General features: G+C 38.7%; 1 protein-coding gene across 30 annotated transcripts in view; it reads left to right on the plus strand.

The window, feature by feature from the left end:
- Positions 1 to 16590, plus strand: part of NRXN1 (neurexin 1) — a 710395-nt gene extending 693805 nt beyond the window's left edge. For 24 of the 30 annotated variants that reach the window (XM_063328064.1, XM_063328065.1, XM_063328076.1 and 21 more), the window contains one exon: positions 13234 to 16590. In XM_063328064.1, coding sequence (XP_063184134.1) covers positions 13234 to 13541 — 308 coding nt within the window. In that variant the 3' untranslated portion in view covers positions 13542 to 16590. The remainder of the gene's footprint in view (positions 1 to 13233) is intronic. The other 6 variants (XM_063328087.1, XM_063328086.1, XM_063328089.1 and 3 more) reach the window with 1 other exon arrangement.
- Positions 16591 to 17237: the final 647 nt, after the last annotated feature.

The raw sequence follows: 17237 nt of genomic DNA on the forward strand, positions 1-17237 counted from the left end.
ATTCTGAGGGAGAAACGGGATCAGTTGTTTTTCTACATTGTTAAGTAAGGACCGATAATATGATAGATGCTTATGGACTGATCCTTGAGCATGCATTGATTTTCCTACATCTTGGTCAGGCTCATTGCACTACAGAAAACAGCTGGCGACAGGCAGAAATCTCCGTAACACAGTATAGCCAAGAGAGAGCGAACTTAAGATGACTCTTACAGTTCAGTCACTGCTTTGGGGAAGGCTTTGTCCTGTCAGCAGAACAATATGGGGCTTTGCATGCAAACCGCTTCCTGCATATGTATGTCCTCTGCTGGGCGAGAGCATGTGTCGGATAGATGGAGATGGCTAGCAACCATATGTTCTCAAACGCTTTGTGATGGTTTAGGTTTCGTCCCAGAATTGATACCTATTTTTCTAACGGGCGGAGCTGTGAAATACAGACTGCGAATGAGTTATGCTTATTATTAGAAGTTTTGCTCTTCTTTTCCTGTCACAAATTATTGCATTGTATTCCTGGGGCATCTGGCAGTAAGATATCATTGCAGTAGGAGGTGAAGTGACTCCTATTATTTATACATCACTGCAAGTGCCCTATTTAATGCACTTCATGGAATTCTTTGTGCAAGGAGCTGAAACAAAGAAAAATAAAATTACAGTTAGTTCATAGGGCTACTGTCTTCATTATGGCTTGAGACATAAAGGGAATATTTGTGCCTCAGTCCAATTATCCTGTAGTCCTATATGCATTTGCAGCACTAGAAAGACCTCTGGGTTGCCTTGAATCAGCCTTTTTTAACTGCTTAGCAGAAATACATATAGACATATCTGTATCAGCTACTACAGGGTGAAAATTATGCTTTATTTACAAACTTTCCAGATGTTAGCACTTGCCATGTCTATACTTCAAGGAACTGAGAGGCTTCAGATGTAGATTAATTTTCCTATAATTGAAGTAAAAATAGTTGTTAAGGTTATTTAATTTTTTTTATAAATCACAAAGCCCCCCCAAAGCAACAGAAAGCAAATGTTGCATTTTTCCAAATTATTTTATTGTGAACTGAACCACTTTCTTGTCAGTAGACTGAGCTCTTAGTGTCCGTCACTGTGAATTACAAATAAGGCATTTCTTATTTGAATTAGATGAAGGAATTTTTTCCTAAATTATCTAAGAAAATCATAATTTTCTTTCCATTGTACAAACACTGATCTCTACTCTTTGCCAGCCACATCATTGAAACATGGGAACACTGAGTAGAATTATAGCTTTCCAGCCAGTTCTAAGGATTTTCGTGCATTCCCAGTGTTGGGAGCAGCTGAACACAATAGCATGTGCTGAAAGGAAGGGTTTTCTTTCAGTCTAACAAATCATTTTTCAATGGTTTAGAGAATTCTGACTCCTCACATGCATTCTGTGTAATTTTGGTGGTAGTGGTGGTGTTCACGCTCTTAAACGTCCTTTCTTTTTGTAACCTCAACTGGTACAGGGGATTTGTGACCGACATGAAATTATTTTAAAGTTTATTTTTTACGCACACTTAAAGACAAACTGCAGCTATTTTTAGCTAAACGTGCATTTTAAATGTGAAGAATTCAAGTAGATACTCCTTGCTGAACATATGTATTTCAAAGAGAGGTTTAATACAGAGATGACAGCACGGGCTAATGCTTTGTAGCATGTATTAATTGCAGTCATAGGGATATGAACATATCAGAAGGCAGAATATGGCTGGAAACTGGGGAGCTGGCTTTGTTCCTAAGCGTAATGATTTTCTATCAGTTTAATATCAGCATCACTATGCTCTAAGACTGGTAAGAAATATGGACATCAGGTTGCTATAAATCATACAAAGCTCTCTGTTAACTCACACAAGACCTTCTCCACTGGTGTGTAAATGATGAACGGATTTCCTTGTGTGTGGACTTTGAGGGTGTGTTCATATTCCTCTCAAGTTCTTGCTAAAGTTGGACATTCTCACTTCTATAATGTGTATAAGAATGGCAAACATTCATGATGTAAATGCTGGGGTTATTTGTATGGCAGTGCCTAAAGCTCTACTTCATGCTTCAGACGTATGCAGACAACATTAAAAGACCATTCTTGTGCAGAGAAATTTATTAAGTGACAATTATTAGTACCGCTGTTACATGTTCAGTGATCTGGAGTCAGACATCTCCACAACACAGACAAAACCAGATGGTAATGTTCCTAGTAGTTTGAAGAAATATAGTCATTTTATAAACAATAATTTAAGAAAAATGGGCACACCACTCACTGCTCCAGAAGGGGCAGCCCAATGAAAGAAAGATATTTTTTATTATTTCTTTTAAAGATGTAAAACACTGCTCATGACTCAGTCCTGAAGGTATTTACTGGCAAAGCTGAAGCACACGATCCTGCTGTGATACCAGGACTGGGAGAGGAAAGCAGAGAAGCAAACCAAGCAAACCACATCAGTCATTCACAAACGCATGCGGACGACATGTCATCCCCACTAACTTCCGTGGAACTCACTAGATTTTTCAGTGCTTGTCTGGATCATGGACAATAAAATGTCTGTGAATATCGTGTCCTTTTATTCAGGTGTAGAAGAGATATGTTAGTCGGTCAGAGGCAGGTGTACAATCCCTGCATGAGACAATGTGAGTTGGAGGAAGCAAACAGAGAGCAGGTTAGAGGTAAGGATGGCGGTTCTGTGGGCAGGGTTGGAGGACAGCAGGAGAAGTCTACTCTCATGCAGCAGACACCAAGGTGGAGGAATATGGCCTTGTTTCATTGCTGAGGTTATTTTGGGAAAATTAATCTCACAATCCATTTAATATTAATTCTCTCTTGTTTTCTCTCTCCCTCCCTCCCTGACTCGGCCTAGAAAAAATTGCAAGAAATGCTGTTGCTAGCATGTAAGCAGTTGCTTAACGTATTCTTTTTGCTACTCTCAGATAAAGAACTTTCCTTACAGGCCATTACAGCATTAACCAGAGGGTGAGATATGTCCAGAATGACTCCAAAAGCCATTGGCGTGCTGCCATACAGCGATACCTGGACAGGCTGGAGAGTTGGGTGGAGAGAAACCTTATGAAATTCAAGGGCAAGTGTAGGGTGCTGCACCTGGGGAGGACTAATCCCATGAACCAGTACAGGTTGGGGGCTGACCTCCTGGAGAGCAGCTCGGTGGAAAGAGACCTGGGAGTCCGGTGGACAACAGGATGACCATGAGCCAGCAATGTGCCCTTGTGGCCAAGAAGGCCAATGGCATCCTGGGCTGCATCAAGAAGAGTGTGGCCAGCAGGTGGAGGGAGGTCATCCTCCCCCTCTACTCTGCCCTGGTGAGGCCGCACCTGGAGTACTGTGTCCAGTTCTGGGCTCCCCGGTTCAAGAGGGACAGGGAACTGCTGGAGAGGGGACAGCAAAGGGCTACCAAGATGATGAGGGGACTGGGACACCTCTCTTATGAAGAAAGGCTGAGGGACGTCGGTCTTTTCAGTCTGGAAAAGAGAAGACTGAGGGGGGATCTTATCAACGCTTATAAATACTTAAAGGGTGGGTGTCAGGAGGATGGGGCCAGGCTCTTTTCAGTGGTGCCCAGGGACAGGACAAGAGGTAATAGTCACAAACTTGAGCATAGGAAGTTCCACCTAAACATGAGGAGGAACCTCTTTACTTTGAGGGTGGCAGAGCCCTGGCACAGGCTGCCCAGAGAGGTGGTGGATTCTCCGTCTCTGGAGACATTCCAAACTCGCCTGTGCCACCTGCTCTAGGTGACCCTGCTCTGGCAGGGGTTGGACTAGATGATCTCCAGAGGTCCCCTCCAACCCCTGTCATTCTGTGACTCTGTAAAAAAAAAAAAAAAAAAAAAATCTAACAAAATGCAAAATTACTGAATAAGGTATTACATAGACCTTAAAGAATTAATTGACTGCTAATGCAGCGGCTTTGTTAACCCTATCCCCACCGGAACCAGGACACAGACACACACACAAAAAAGAAATTGGATCTATAACTGTGCTTTCTTAAAAAAAGTAGTTCTGATTTTCAAGACTGGTATTCAAGATTTTCAATAATACGACTAATTAAGTCCCAGTCTCTGTGCATGTATCCCTAATATGTGAAAATAGGTTCTACGCAGATCTAAATCTTTTGTGAGTCTCAGTGGTTAGACACAGAAATAAAGATGTGTGCACTTTGACAGCCTTTAGTATAAGATGTTTCCACCATTTTCAAAAAAGGTATAGACCGTTTTAATCTAGAATCAAAGAATCACTTAACTGAAGAACAGGTGTAAAGTACACCACACACACACACACACACAAAATGTGATTTTGAACTATCATGAAGGATTTTTTATGCATATTTCAGTAGATAAACTATATTGTTCACTTAGATGCTAATAATCTTTCTTTCTTTTTCAAAAAAACAAGTCAGATCTTACCCATTATGTGGCCCATGTTGATCATGGCAGTTGAAGTTTTCTGAGCTCCCAACAGGGAACAATCTCTGTTTTTTCTTCTGAAATATGGTCTTTAAAATTTGGGATAGAAGCACAATACATAAGCAAAGCGTAAGAAAACCAGCATTGACCTGTCTGCATCCTGAGAAAGGAATCTGGTTTTCAGGTTATTTTGTAAATATTAGATTTGCTGAAACCAATTAAATAAAGCCAAATAAAGATTATGTGGACTTTCAAAACATTTTCTATGGGTGGATTTCATCCACTGACATTCATTGAAAATGCAGAAAATAAGTAAATTAGTAATTGCAAAACTGAGATTTTCAGAAACAGTTAAGTAATTTGCTGACTTGAGTGAGACTTTTGTCTGATTAAATAAGGAGGTTTGGAAAGGCAGAGGATTTGCTCGTGCAAGAGTGAAGTAAATAGCTGATCGAATCTGGAACAGGTCCCATTCATTTTCACGGCAATCTGATTAAAAATCCTAAATTAAGGTGTATAATCCTAAAAATTGATCTTTTGAATCAAAAGCTTACATGTAGAATCAGGACTGCACACAGATTGGTGACATAAAAAACCGAGTTTTTCTAGTTTGTTTGAAATTAGACGATGTGCTACCGGCGCCTTTATTAATGCAAGCGCATTGTGTTCCTTGAGCTACACTTTGTTTTGGTTCGATTGGCTACATCAAAGCTAGTTCTTGTATGCTGTGCTGTAGACACTAGCAATACCAAAACTACTTCTTGTCACTTCGTCATTCATATGCGTTGAATTTGCCTCTTTTTGTGGAAAAAACTCTTCCTTAGGACCATTTATTGTGGTTTATGGATGTGGTAGTAGAAGACAGACAATATTTTTGCAAAGATATAAAAAGGTTTATAGCCAAAATATTGGCCTGCATTATCGTATTGCTCAACTTCTATGCCAAGGCTTTCTCTCAGACCAAATTTCAACCATGCGATGTTAAATTGCATCCTTAAAATTCTATAAGAAATTCGCTCGACCTCAGCTACTATTTGGAGGAAGGAGCAGACAGAAAGACGGGAATCTGAGGCAGCCGCCCCTAGCAAACAGGGAAAATACAGTTTTGGTAAGGAAGAGGGAAGCGGATTGCACTGCCTGCGGGACACAAGGCAGAGGCCAGCGCTTTGCCTCTCTGAGGTGAATGACACAGGGCACTGTCTATTCCAGCGCTCGTTTGCAGCTCAGTTTTTCTGCATACAAACAGGGGAATTACAGGTGCAAGCAAACCATTGTGCTTCCAGCTAACCATTTGCAATACCCAATAAATTCAATTAATATGGTGTTACAGAGTGGTTGGTGTATGCCAGCTGCAGCTTATCAACTAATTACCATGTTAACAGACTGCTGGCAGGAAAAAGGTTGCTTACCTGGCTGGCAGACAAAGGAGAGAAGGGCAAATGCTAAACTTTTTGCTGGTGTTTTCTAGCGATCAGTACAGTGTGAATTTTCATTATCTCTTGCATACCTGGTAGTAGGACTGTTGCTCCTAATTTTCAGCCATTTGCTAACACCTAATTTAAACCTCTGTGGAAACATTGGTGTGTTTTAGGGTGTGACTAGTCATTTGACAGCCTGCGAAGTGGCAGGTGAATGCTGACAAGTTTTGAGAACTAGGTATTCTCTGAGGATATTGCTCATAAATGGAAGCAGGGAAAATTCAAGGCAAAAGTAGCCTATAATGAGGATGCATGTACCTGAAATAGTCTAACCTTAGGCTGTCTTCTTCTAACTATATAGAGACCTGAATGAAACCTTGTTCTACCGTGCTGACATGCTATTCTGGCCCATAGGTTTCAAAACCAGCACTTCTCCTGAGGTTAAGAGCTGTGGTCTAGATTTGGGACAGTTTAAATGTAAGCTGGATCTAGATACAGCACATGTTGTGAACATACCCTTAAAAAAGTTGCAGAAAAGGAATAAATGAAAGGAAAGCTGAAAGCAGCGAGAACATGAGAATCGTATTCCAAAATAAGACAAAGCTTTATAGATATCTCAACCTTTTTCCTTGTGCTAACATCAAAGACACCAGCGTTGTTTTATAGAGTATGATGAGAGAAGCAAAGAAAAACCAGGTGATCTTATTAATTTCAATAATTTTATCATGAGAAAAAGAACATTAATTACATTAAGTGTAATTTATATTGATCCTGAAGTCCATTTATCTTCTTCTTCCCACCTCCCGAGATGCATATAAGGTCTTGACAGTATACGATTCAAGCTGACCAAGCGTAGATATATCTGCAAGTTGTATCGGAGCCTTTGTTTAGCAGGTGTAGTTTGGTAATTGCAGCAGTCGCGTTTCCAGTGTGTGTGCATGTAAGTTCTGAAAGCCTGGCCCCTTCTTTCCCAGGCACATTATCAGCTTTGTCAGTAATGGATCTGACTTGATGACAGTATTTAGAGCAAATTGAATGCAGCGTGCTTTCAGCTCCAACGTTCAAGCCATATATGTAGTGTTTGTGGCACAGACATTCATCTCTTCATGTAGTAGCTGCTTAGTGAGGGAAGACAGTCAGGGAATCACCCACGGTTGCAAAGGTGAATGTGGGTGTCTGCACCTCCAGCTCATTTCATGAGCAAGAATCATTCCTTGCTCTGTAGGCCAAGACATGAGATTCCTCAGTCTTTACAACTACGTTTTGGTGCTCCCTTGCAGAAAATTGGTTCCTAGATTAGGTGGTTTGGGGTTTTTTTGCCTTTTTTTTTAATGAGATGGTAATGATAAAAATAGCAGGCAAAGAAACCTTGGTCCTGTAAAGCTCAGTGGCAAAGCTTTTGCTAAATTCATTGGGGCCCAAATGTCACTATCACTAACACTGTAAGTCTTTGGTACAATGAAGCCAATCTTACAGTTAGCTGCCACCAAAAATGTATATTTCCAGTGCCCCTGCCCTTTTCTTGCCATAACACTTGTGTTCATCTGCAACCAACTAAACAAAAGATACTGGTTTGGTTGTCTGAATTGGTTCCCCACGATTACAGCAGTTTAGCTCTAGCTTGAAAACATGCTATCAGTAGTGTAATATTTGTGTTTTGTCTTCCTTATGTTACCTTATTTGCAAAAGCATTTAATTTTTTTCCCATTTAGGAATACTTCAATTTAAAATCTAGACCACCCACTGACTCTGCTGATCAGTCGAAATTTCTGAAGCAAAGTAACAAATTACCAAAGATTTCCCAGAACACATGGAAAAAATGGGATAAATTACTCCATGTAGAAAAGAAAGAAGCAGAGGTGCAAAGGTGAATGACAATTGTGGAAGTGGGGAGAGGGTAGGACAGCTGAACTGGAAAAAGGAGAAAGGATCCATATTGGGAGAATAGGAGTACTAAAAGAGAAGCAATACAACTGATATTGTTAAAATATACTAATAAAGAGAGTAAGAGCACAGAGATGAAGAATGGTAAAAACATTGAGTGATATATTGGTTTACATTTTCAATTTTGGCTAAAATTAAATTTAGTTTTGTGGAAAATGTTTTCATAAAACCTTCTTATTAAACCACGTAAAATATTCCCCTCAGCTCTGCAGAACATATTAACTTATAAAAAACATTGATTTTGTATGCTTTATCAATTGGCACTTTGCTACCAACTAACCTATCTCCCTTTAGACTTATGTTGACATTTAAAGACGAGTGAAACAACAACCCTCCCACCTCTCAACCACGGGAAAAAAAAAGTTACTTGCAAAACCTGCAGTCCTAAGGAGTTGGTAGGATTTGTAAATGATTTCAAGTCAATCTATGGCAAATTATTGCAGTTGGAAATAAGCACTATATTCTGTGCAGAGACAATGTTTAGCTTCTCAGCAAAACAACATTTTAAGCTGTGGATGGTGTTTTGCTGCTAGACTATTTTTATGACTAGCTAATTTTGTTAATGTCACTTTAGAGGTATTTTAATGCATTGTATCTTTCCTCCCAAGAACCTTCAAAATTTAAATTTGTAGGAAGTAAGGAACCTGGGCTTGTGCACCAACAAGTAGAACAGTTACCTTAATAATTTTCTCTTAAACATGTTTGAAAGTAGGTTATTGTCTTGTTCCCTCAAACTCAGTAAGCTTCTAACAGATTTCTTAGAATAAATGCAATGGCGTGAGTTCGAGATGGTAACTGTAGCTGCTCTGCTCACAAGCACCACACCTCTCCACCACATCACAGTGTGTTGTGTGCGCAGGTCTCAGCTCCCGTTCCCTTTGAATCATGATGCCATTATGATCAAGGAGTGTACAGTGTGTGTTTGGCAATGCAGCCAGTTTTGTTGTACCTCTCTCGTGGTGATTAGATCGTGGCTTTGGATATAGACTGTTCCGAGTCTGACGAAAGTTTGTCACTGAGCTATAGCAGCCACATGTGGAACCACCTCATACTCCTTCCCTCCCATGGCAGCTCAGTCATTGATGGACGTCCCCTGGGGAGCCAGTTCTTGCCTCGCCTCGAGAGCTACCTGAGGCTGGGTAGGAAGGGTGAAGGCTGAGATGACCCTGTACTCGGACCAGGGTGGGTTTGAGCTTAGTCTCTTGCACAAGTTTACAGCAGATCCTCATCCTGATTTTGTAATTGGGCTGCATCTATCCCACTGGTTCAGCAGAGGAAGCACTGAGATTTGTTTTTCAGACATATTCATCATAATGAGACGTTGAAATTGCAGTGATCTCAGAAACCAGTTCAGCAGAATCCAACAATGCTGCAGAAAGTCGACCACAAACAGATCTACAATGATAGCACACAGAGTGAAAATTAATATGTGTCCTGTAAATAATTGCCTTCATGCCTCATTGCAAAAGCAGTAGTTAAACATTCTTGTATTGTGAGTGATTTCCTATTCACAGTTTGTGGGAAGGCATAAATGTAAAGAAAACAGGTTTGAGGTCCCTTTGTTGGGTTTTTTGTTTTGTTTTTAAGGCAGCTAATTTCAATTCATGAACACCATGGGAGCCTGCAATTCCAATTTTCTTTTCACAGTATTAATGAAAACTGGGCACTGAAAATAGTTAGATTTTTCCCTCTAAATTTTAAACCACTTAGAAATACAGTCAAGAATAATAACTTTCTAATCCATTATTACACAATGTAAAACTGTGCTCAATTGTTATTATTTCATGCAAAGTTTTTCATAAGTGGTAGAAGAGGCTTTTAAAAATCTGTCTCTTCTAAGCTGGTCTTTGAAGCAATCCAGACAGGCTGTGTGCTCTTGAGAGCAAGAGTTGTGCATCAGGGAAGTTAAGAAGGGATCACTGCTCCACAAGATCACATTTGTTTCCGCTCACTGTTATGGCATGGGCTGAGCATAATTACAGTCTTTATGGTTTTCTATTGTTCCTAATCAAACCATCCTCAATTTATTATAGATTCTTTCAGGATTTTTTGGAGATGACTTTTTATTCTTAAAAATCGGGGTCATTTTAATGACATTTAATCTTAACATTCACCTTTAAGGTATTTTGCTTCTCATTTACAATAACAAACTTCATCCGGGATGAAGTCACTGTCTTTTTGATGCTGCAGACACTAACAGAGAACTGCAACTGAGTAGCAGACAAGGTTACCCGTAGACATACCTCTTCGCTGTGCTGGTTCAGCTACCAAGATGCTGGGAAGCAAAGAGCAAGATTTCTGTAACTTTATAATCTTCATTTGCTCTCATTGAGATCATCTCTTGTCCCTTGCAATAGTTCCTGTCTTGCAGGGGAAAAAAAAAATCCAGGTAAATTCCCCTTGGGTACTCAAGTCTTAGTCAAATAAAGGTCTTACTTAAATAGAAGGCAGCTGTTTCAGCAATGTTATGGATGGGGATTTGTTTATTTACAAAGATTTCCGAAGACGTATAGGCTGGCCTTTTCCCAGTGGCCATTTCCTCTTTGTTTCAGAACAGGACACTTGCTTTAGCATGTGCTCCATTAGCCCTTCCTACCTAAAATGCTCACAGACAAACCCACGTGCTTTGTAAAACTTTCCTCTTATTTCCTTCTCCTTCATTTGTCTTGAGAGGCCCTGCTAGGTTTAAAAGGATATTCTAATGTAAATGGAAGAAAAATAGGAAGAAGTCATTTCCCTTGCTGAACTGCTCCTTTTGCAGAAGTCCAAAAAACGTAACAACAGATGCTTTGAAAATGTTTTAAGTTTAAATAACATTAATGTAGTGGTTGAATATTCCTCAGGCAGATGGGATAAATGAGGTAATCGTGAAAACATTCTTAAAAATAAAAGGATGCCATCAGGTGAAAGGCAGGAGTTTGGGTAACGTTGAAAAATATTCCTTACATGTTTTTTTAGGTTGCAGTGTTAAAAGAATGTTTTCCTCTGAGCAAGCTGTTAAGTGTCATTTAGTAGACATTAATTGTAAAGTTAGTTGACGGTATTTGGCCCAAATGTCTGTATTTTAAAGAGAAAGAGCAGCTGTTAGTCCATCAGGTATTGACAGAGTTTATTCAGTTGCTTCTATTATTTCTCAGAAATTAATTTCCAGAAATCACATGCAGTAAGATAAGAGTTTGTCTCGTTTTCATTCACTATGGAAATACTCAGGAGTCTTTATTCGGCAGCAAAGCATTGTCTCATGTAAAACAATAAGTGACACCCTGTGTGTAAAAGAATTTCCATTTTCTGCATTAGCTACAATGAAGAAACAGGATCTAAAACGATCACTGACTACTTTGGGGCAGACCACATTTCTTAGTAGGGTGAGAAAAAAATCTCAGAGCCTTCTGAAGCGAAACGTCAAGATCTCTTGTGTAGTCATAGAAAATACCAATTGTACCAACTCGTAACAACTAAGAACTTTCAAAGGGAAAAAAAATAATATTAAAATACTATTTGACACGAATGACAGTTTTCTTGAGTCTTACTGTGGTGCCTCTGTTCTTTCAGCCAAATAAAATGTCACCTTCTTTAAACCTATGTGGGATAACTGCCAGGAAGTGGTGTTTCAACAGTAAGAACACAAATCACCAAGAAATAAATGATGAGTGATACCAAGGTGGGGAGGAAACTTAGTTCTTCTGGGGATTTGTGGGGTTTTTTTGCTGTGTTTTATTATTCATAGGCCAATTGTGGATGTCTGTAGCTGGTGGCTGCTTTTAATTCTGGTTGTCTCCAAACTTGTTGCTATTTTTTGACTAGTGTAGACAGTTTGAGTGGCATTACTTTTAATGTAGCATCCTTAAAATCATCATCTTCCTATTATGTCTTTACAGTGCAAAAAAAGTTACTATGGGCCACAGTACGCTTTCGTGCACCTTGAGCAAGACACTTCTTCAATACGTTTCAATAAAACGCTAGTTGTAGGCAAGGCCTGATAAGCTAACATGATGAATATATTATAAAACCAGTGTTTAATAATATTCTTAGTTAACATTTGTATTTTACTGACTACATTTTTAGCCATGCAATAATGATTTAAAATGCGGTTTCTATGAGCCAGCCTGGATGCTTAATGAGAGTGTTCTGCAGTGCTTGGTGGGAAACTGCTTGGATCGCTCACTTCTCTTTTCTTGCTCCTGAGCTCAGACAAGGCAGCCACTCCTGAGGGTACACAGCCTCTCAGGAGTTTGGAAATGCTAGCCATAGTCAGAGGAACATTGCATAGACCCAGGTCACTTCATTTCTGTCCATGACACTTGCTAAGTTACAGAAGAAGATCCATCACAGCTATTGCCACTTGAAGTGATTCTCTACAAAGATCTGCCTCTCCTTCTGAAAAATGCAACAGAGAAAGGAGATCGTGGGAAGTGCATGAGTATTGTGTGTGCTGTGAGCATTTAATCTAGAAATTCCTCCTGGAATTCCACATTGCTGTGCAAGGGGACAAAATGCGCCAGACAGCACAATAATTCTGTCAAGAAGACTTTACAGTCTGAAGACATAGGTCAGTTCAGTTCATATCACAACTGAAAAGACCAGAGTCTGGCCTGAGAGGTGGGTTCTTAGAAGGCTGAGCCCTTGTTCTGTGCAATTTGAGAGTTTTTTTCTGGGCATAAAGCATTGCTTGAATGAGTGTCTGGTGTCGGCATCAATGACAAAAAGAGGAGTGGGAGAAGTTGAGGGAAAAAGTGCTCTAAAGTGTAGTGATATCCAAGGAGGATTCTCTGAATTAGAAAAGAGAAGGGAGGGTTGGATAGCTCTGTAGAAGTAATAAGGTAAATATAATTTGGAAAAAAAAATATTAGAAGGAAAGGAGGAATTGAGAAGCTTGCTGAGGGAAGTCTAAAGGAGAGCTGAGGATACCATATTTGTAGCCAACTTATTGGATGCTATCATTTATTATTAGGGGGAATTTTGATTTTCCCCCTTTCTGTTTGGTAGTCTGTCTTATTATCACTGTCTTCTCAATAAGTACTATAGTGTCACTTTTTGCTCTTTACAGGGGAGCGAGAGAGAGGGAGGGAATGGCAGAGGGAGGTCCCTTCCTCCCAGATGTTTGTGTTCTGGCCTTTAAATTGTGGCGTAGCTGTTATTTCAGATTATTTAGGCACTCTTTGCTTAATAACAGCATTTGGAGAAATTATACTTTTGAAGGCTAAAATGAGACTTTCCTTGCTGTCCTTTTCCTTGTTTAAAAGCCTGTTTACTCATGCTGACAGACATGGAAATGGAATGGGCTGCAAACCTAAATGTTTTCAGACTGGTAGTTTAGGGTACCCTGATGGGCAGTCCCGACCTCGTGAGCGCAACTGGAAAGATGCATGTTTGTAGCAGGTAGATGTGACTAACTCCTCAACGTGCAAACTCGGTAATAACCTCTCCCTTATTTCATTATCTACCTACAGCAAATCCTACCAGGGCAGGAGGAGGAAGGGAGTACCCTGGCTCGTCCGAGGTGATTCGTGAATCCAGCAGCACGACAGGCATGGTAGTTGGGATCGTGGCAGCAGCGGCGCTGTGTATCCTCATTCTCCTGTATGCTATGTACAAGTACAGGAATCGAGACGAAGGATCGTATCACGTAGATGAGAGTCGAAACTACATCAGTAACTCAGCACAATCCAATGGGGCTGTGATCAAGGAAAAACAGCCCAACAGCGCTAAAAGTTCCAACAAAAACAAGAAAAATAAGGATAAGGAGTACTATGTCTGATCTCAACATCTAAAAGAACGCTTGTATAGAAATAGTCTTCATTTTATCTGAGACATAATACAAACTTATTTACTTTACTTTTTATGAAGCACATTCAAAAACAAACAAACAAAAAAGACAGGGAATGCAATCAGAAAGGAAAGACTGTTTTTAAAAACAAGCATTTCATGCTCTTGTTTTTCAGAAACAGGAGCTGATAAATTCCCTAACATCCACAGTGTTTTCATTTACTCTGCCTGTCTTTATGTTGCTGGAACATTTCTGAAAGACAATGATGACACCACGCATTCATAAAGCAAGGAGTATTACTACAACATCAAGGCACAATATGAAACAAAACAAATTAAAAAAACAAAACAGGAAAAAAAAAGAAAAAAAGAAGCTACCTATGATTCTGGATTTAGCCAAAGTGCTAGCGCTTTCTTGAGAAGTAAGTTAGTCTTATTGTCAGAGAAGACTGTCATTATATGTGGTGACTCAACAAGCAAACATAAAGAGTTTGCCGTCTGGTGCAGTGAAGCAGTGATTGGAAACTTGCAGTTGAAACAAAGTGCTGGCTTTTCTGAAGACTTACGTAGAAATACTTTCAAAAAGCCCCTTTCTGGTTGTGAGGAAAATAGTATGGAGGCCTTATTTTCAAAAACAAAAACAAAAATCTGGAATATAAGGCACATTTCCACAAAAAAAAAAAAAAAAGAAAAACAAGAGGGCATAGATGCAATCATTGGGAAATTTTCATGCACGCTTAATATGTTATTACATATGTTTATATAAAAACACATCTATATGTGCTTTCTGGACTGTGATAAGTGATGTTTTATAGCCTGTTGTATAGAAAATGCAAACTATATCTGCTCTTCAGCCATTTTTGGTAAACTCAATGTTATAAGTGTTGCTAGGTATAGAGAGTTTTATGACATCTGGAGCAACAGACATACTTCAGTTTTTTTGCAGCCATTATAAATCGTCCCAGATTTCTTCCCCTTTTTTTTTTTTTTTTTTTTTAATTTACAGTGTAGTGGTTATACTAAGGGGGATGTGTATGAATGTATATAAGAGTCAGCTAATTTTTTTCTTACCTGTACAGCCTCTATTCTGTTGCAATTAAGTTTTAGTAGTTTGTATGAAAGAAGTGGACTAGAAAGCAAAAATATATCTCTACTGTAATTTGTCTTCTCCCTCCTGTCCCCATCTCTTGCTCCTGATATGCATCAATGAAGTTGATCAGAATGGCCAATTTTCCTAGAAATACACATTCATTAATTAGCAAAATATTTAGTGACTTAAACTGGCCTTCGGCTTCCAGTCAAAGCTTCACTATTGGAGAGCATGGTTTGCCTTACAGAAACCTTGTTCTTAAGAAATTATGAGAATGATGAGTTTCTTGAGAATCTTAGGAAGTATCGTATAGTGTTTATCTGGCATTCAGTTATATGAACGACAGCTACTACAGCATTGGGTGGTAAAAGATCTAAAAAGACCCATTTTAATTATCCAGGCTGATTCTACTGCAGAATTTACCCCTTTCTCCAAAAATGAAATAATGTTGAGGTGCACGATAGTATTTTTCAACGGTGGGCATTTTGACATATGAAAAAGTATTTTTAGCTAAGTTGATTGTGTAGTATTGCAAGACGTCATAACCAGACAAATATAAGTTCATCATGTTTTAAAGCAACACATAGCTTTTCTTGCATATATAAAACATTAATGCATTTTAGTTAAACATATTAAATATAATGCTGTAACTTACATGTTAGATTTTTTTTCTAGTATTATTTCATTAGGTTCACAGCAATAAATCATAGCGTAACATTTTATTTACATGGAAGTTCAAAGGGAATACATTAGACAGAAAGAGGGTAGTTCAATAGAAATCAACCAAATCGTTGAAAGGCCTCCTGGGCGGGATATAGATGTTCACACTTTACAGACAGGAAGGAGGAATTTAAAATTAGCTTTAAACAGCGGGCACGAAACATTTTGTTGTGTGTTATTCTCTGTAGCTGATGAAAAAGGCTGGAAACTGGTACAGCTATCTATCTGGGAGTCAGACCACTTTACAAATACATGTAGCTGACATGAAAACACCTCTCTTGAAGGCTGCCAACCACATCGAGGTGTTTCATGTTGCATTTGTAAAACAACTTTTAATTTTCATTAGCATTTACACATAAATGAGAACACGTTCACAAAATCCATCTGATGTTCATTTCTTACATTGTTGTTCACCTGTGGCATTCATGATTTCTCCCACCTTTACAAGACAGCTGTACTCAGGGAATGGCAGGGTCAGGTACACTGGAGGTCATTGCTGGAAGCAAGAGACTTCAGCTGGAGGGGGGAAAGAAGAAGTTGAAAGCCAGGTGGTGTTCAGATTTCGGTGCTTGAAGATACATAGAACAAGAATAATATGATGACAGGAGACCGGACATGACAGAATATGGTTTGGGCGAGATGAAATGGTCTTTTCTGCTTCGTATTGATTGCATTAATGAAATAGCATGGTCCTGTCAACTTCCAGGCAGTTTGGTAGATTAATCTTTAACTAAATCCACACATCAAGGAAAAAAAAAATAATCTGCTATTACTAGAATAAGCAAACACGATTTTAACACTGTTTCTGAAGGTTCTCCTTTTTCCTCTTTAATTTCATAATTTAACAAAAAACAAATATGGATGTATCAGAAGTGCCAGCAAGTGGATTTAAAATTCCTTTTTGTTTAAAAACAGCAGCAACAAACAAACAAACAGACATAAACCAACTACCTAACATAAAATTGGATCCTTTCTCTATAATAACCTAATTTGTTTGACTGAGATGGCTTCATTTCTATGACTGTATTGTGTTGCCTTTTTTAACAAAACACTAAATAACGTGTGAAACTTTCAACCCTAAGACATCAAAGAGAGGCCCAATGCCCCTAACCTTATAGTGCTTTCTGTGATAGATATTTACGATTTTTTTATTTGTTGCAAGGCCAATTTATTCATTATTGGAAATGCTAAGCAAGTGGAATTTACTGTTTTGTTAATAAAAATGTTTCTTAATACAAATGCTGGCTTGTTTCTTCTGTTGGTCGTAGATCTGGAGTACCTGTTCGTCTCAAAGCAGTGAAAAGAAATGGTAAATTGGTATGAAGTTACAGAAATTCATGTCAGGAAAAAGTGACCTCAGAGCTCTTTGTACACTTAACTGAAAACCTTCTACAAGTCTTTTGTTCAACTGTCCCTGTTAGAAAAGTATGAATTACATTAATGCATTGTTTGGTTTTGCATAGAGTTACTTCATTTGAAATTTTCTAGCTTTTTTTTCTTTAAATCAAGAAATTAAAACTTGATGTTCCCCTCCCCATATGAATGAAAAAAGAATTCCCTTCCTTTTCTGCCACTTTTTTTTTTCTGGTTGAAAGAAGATGGCAGAAGGTAAGGTTAATGGGATGAAAAGTTAAAATATTTTCTCTTGTCTAGAAGATGGTTTAAAAAATAATGGAAAATGGACATATTTCAGGTCATTAAAAACATTCCTAGATAATAATTACAAAATTTCAACCATAGCTAATCCATTACATAAGTACTTTCCTATTTAGCATGGCATTTAAATTCTTGGGTAACTTCAAGCAAACATCTAATCCTATTGATTTAAGCAAGTGTCTAAAGTTGCCTAAATGTATTGCTGAATGGGGATGGAGTTAA

Source organism: Chroicocephalus ridibundus, chromosome 3 (assembly GCF_963924245.1).
Source record: "Chroicocephalus ridibundus chromosome 3, bChrRid1.1, whole genome shotgun sequence".
NCBI classification, from domain to species: domain Eukaryota; kingdom Metazoa; phylum Chordata; class Aves; order Charadriiformes; family Laridae; genus Chroicocephalus; species Chroicocephalus ridibundus.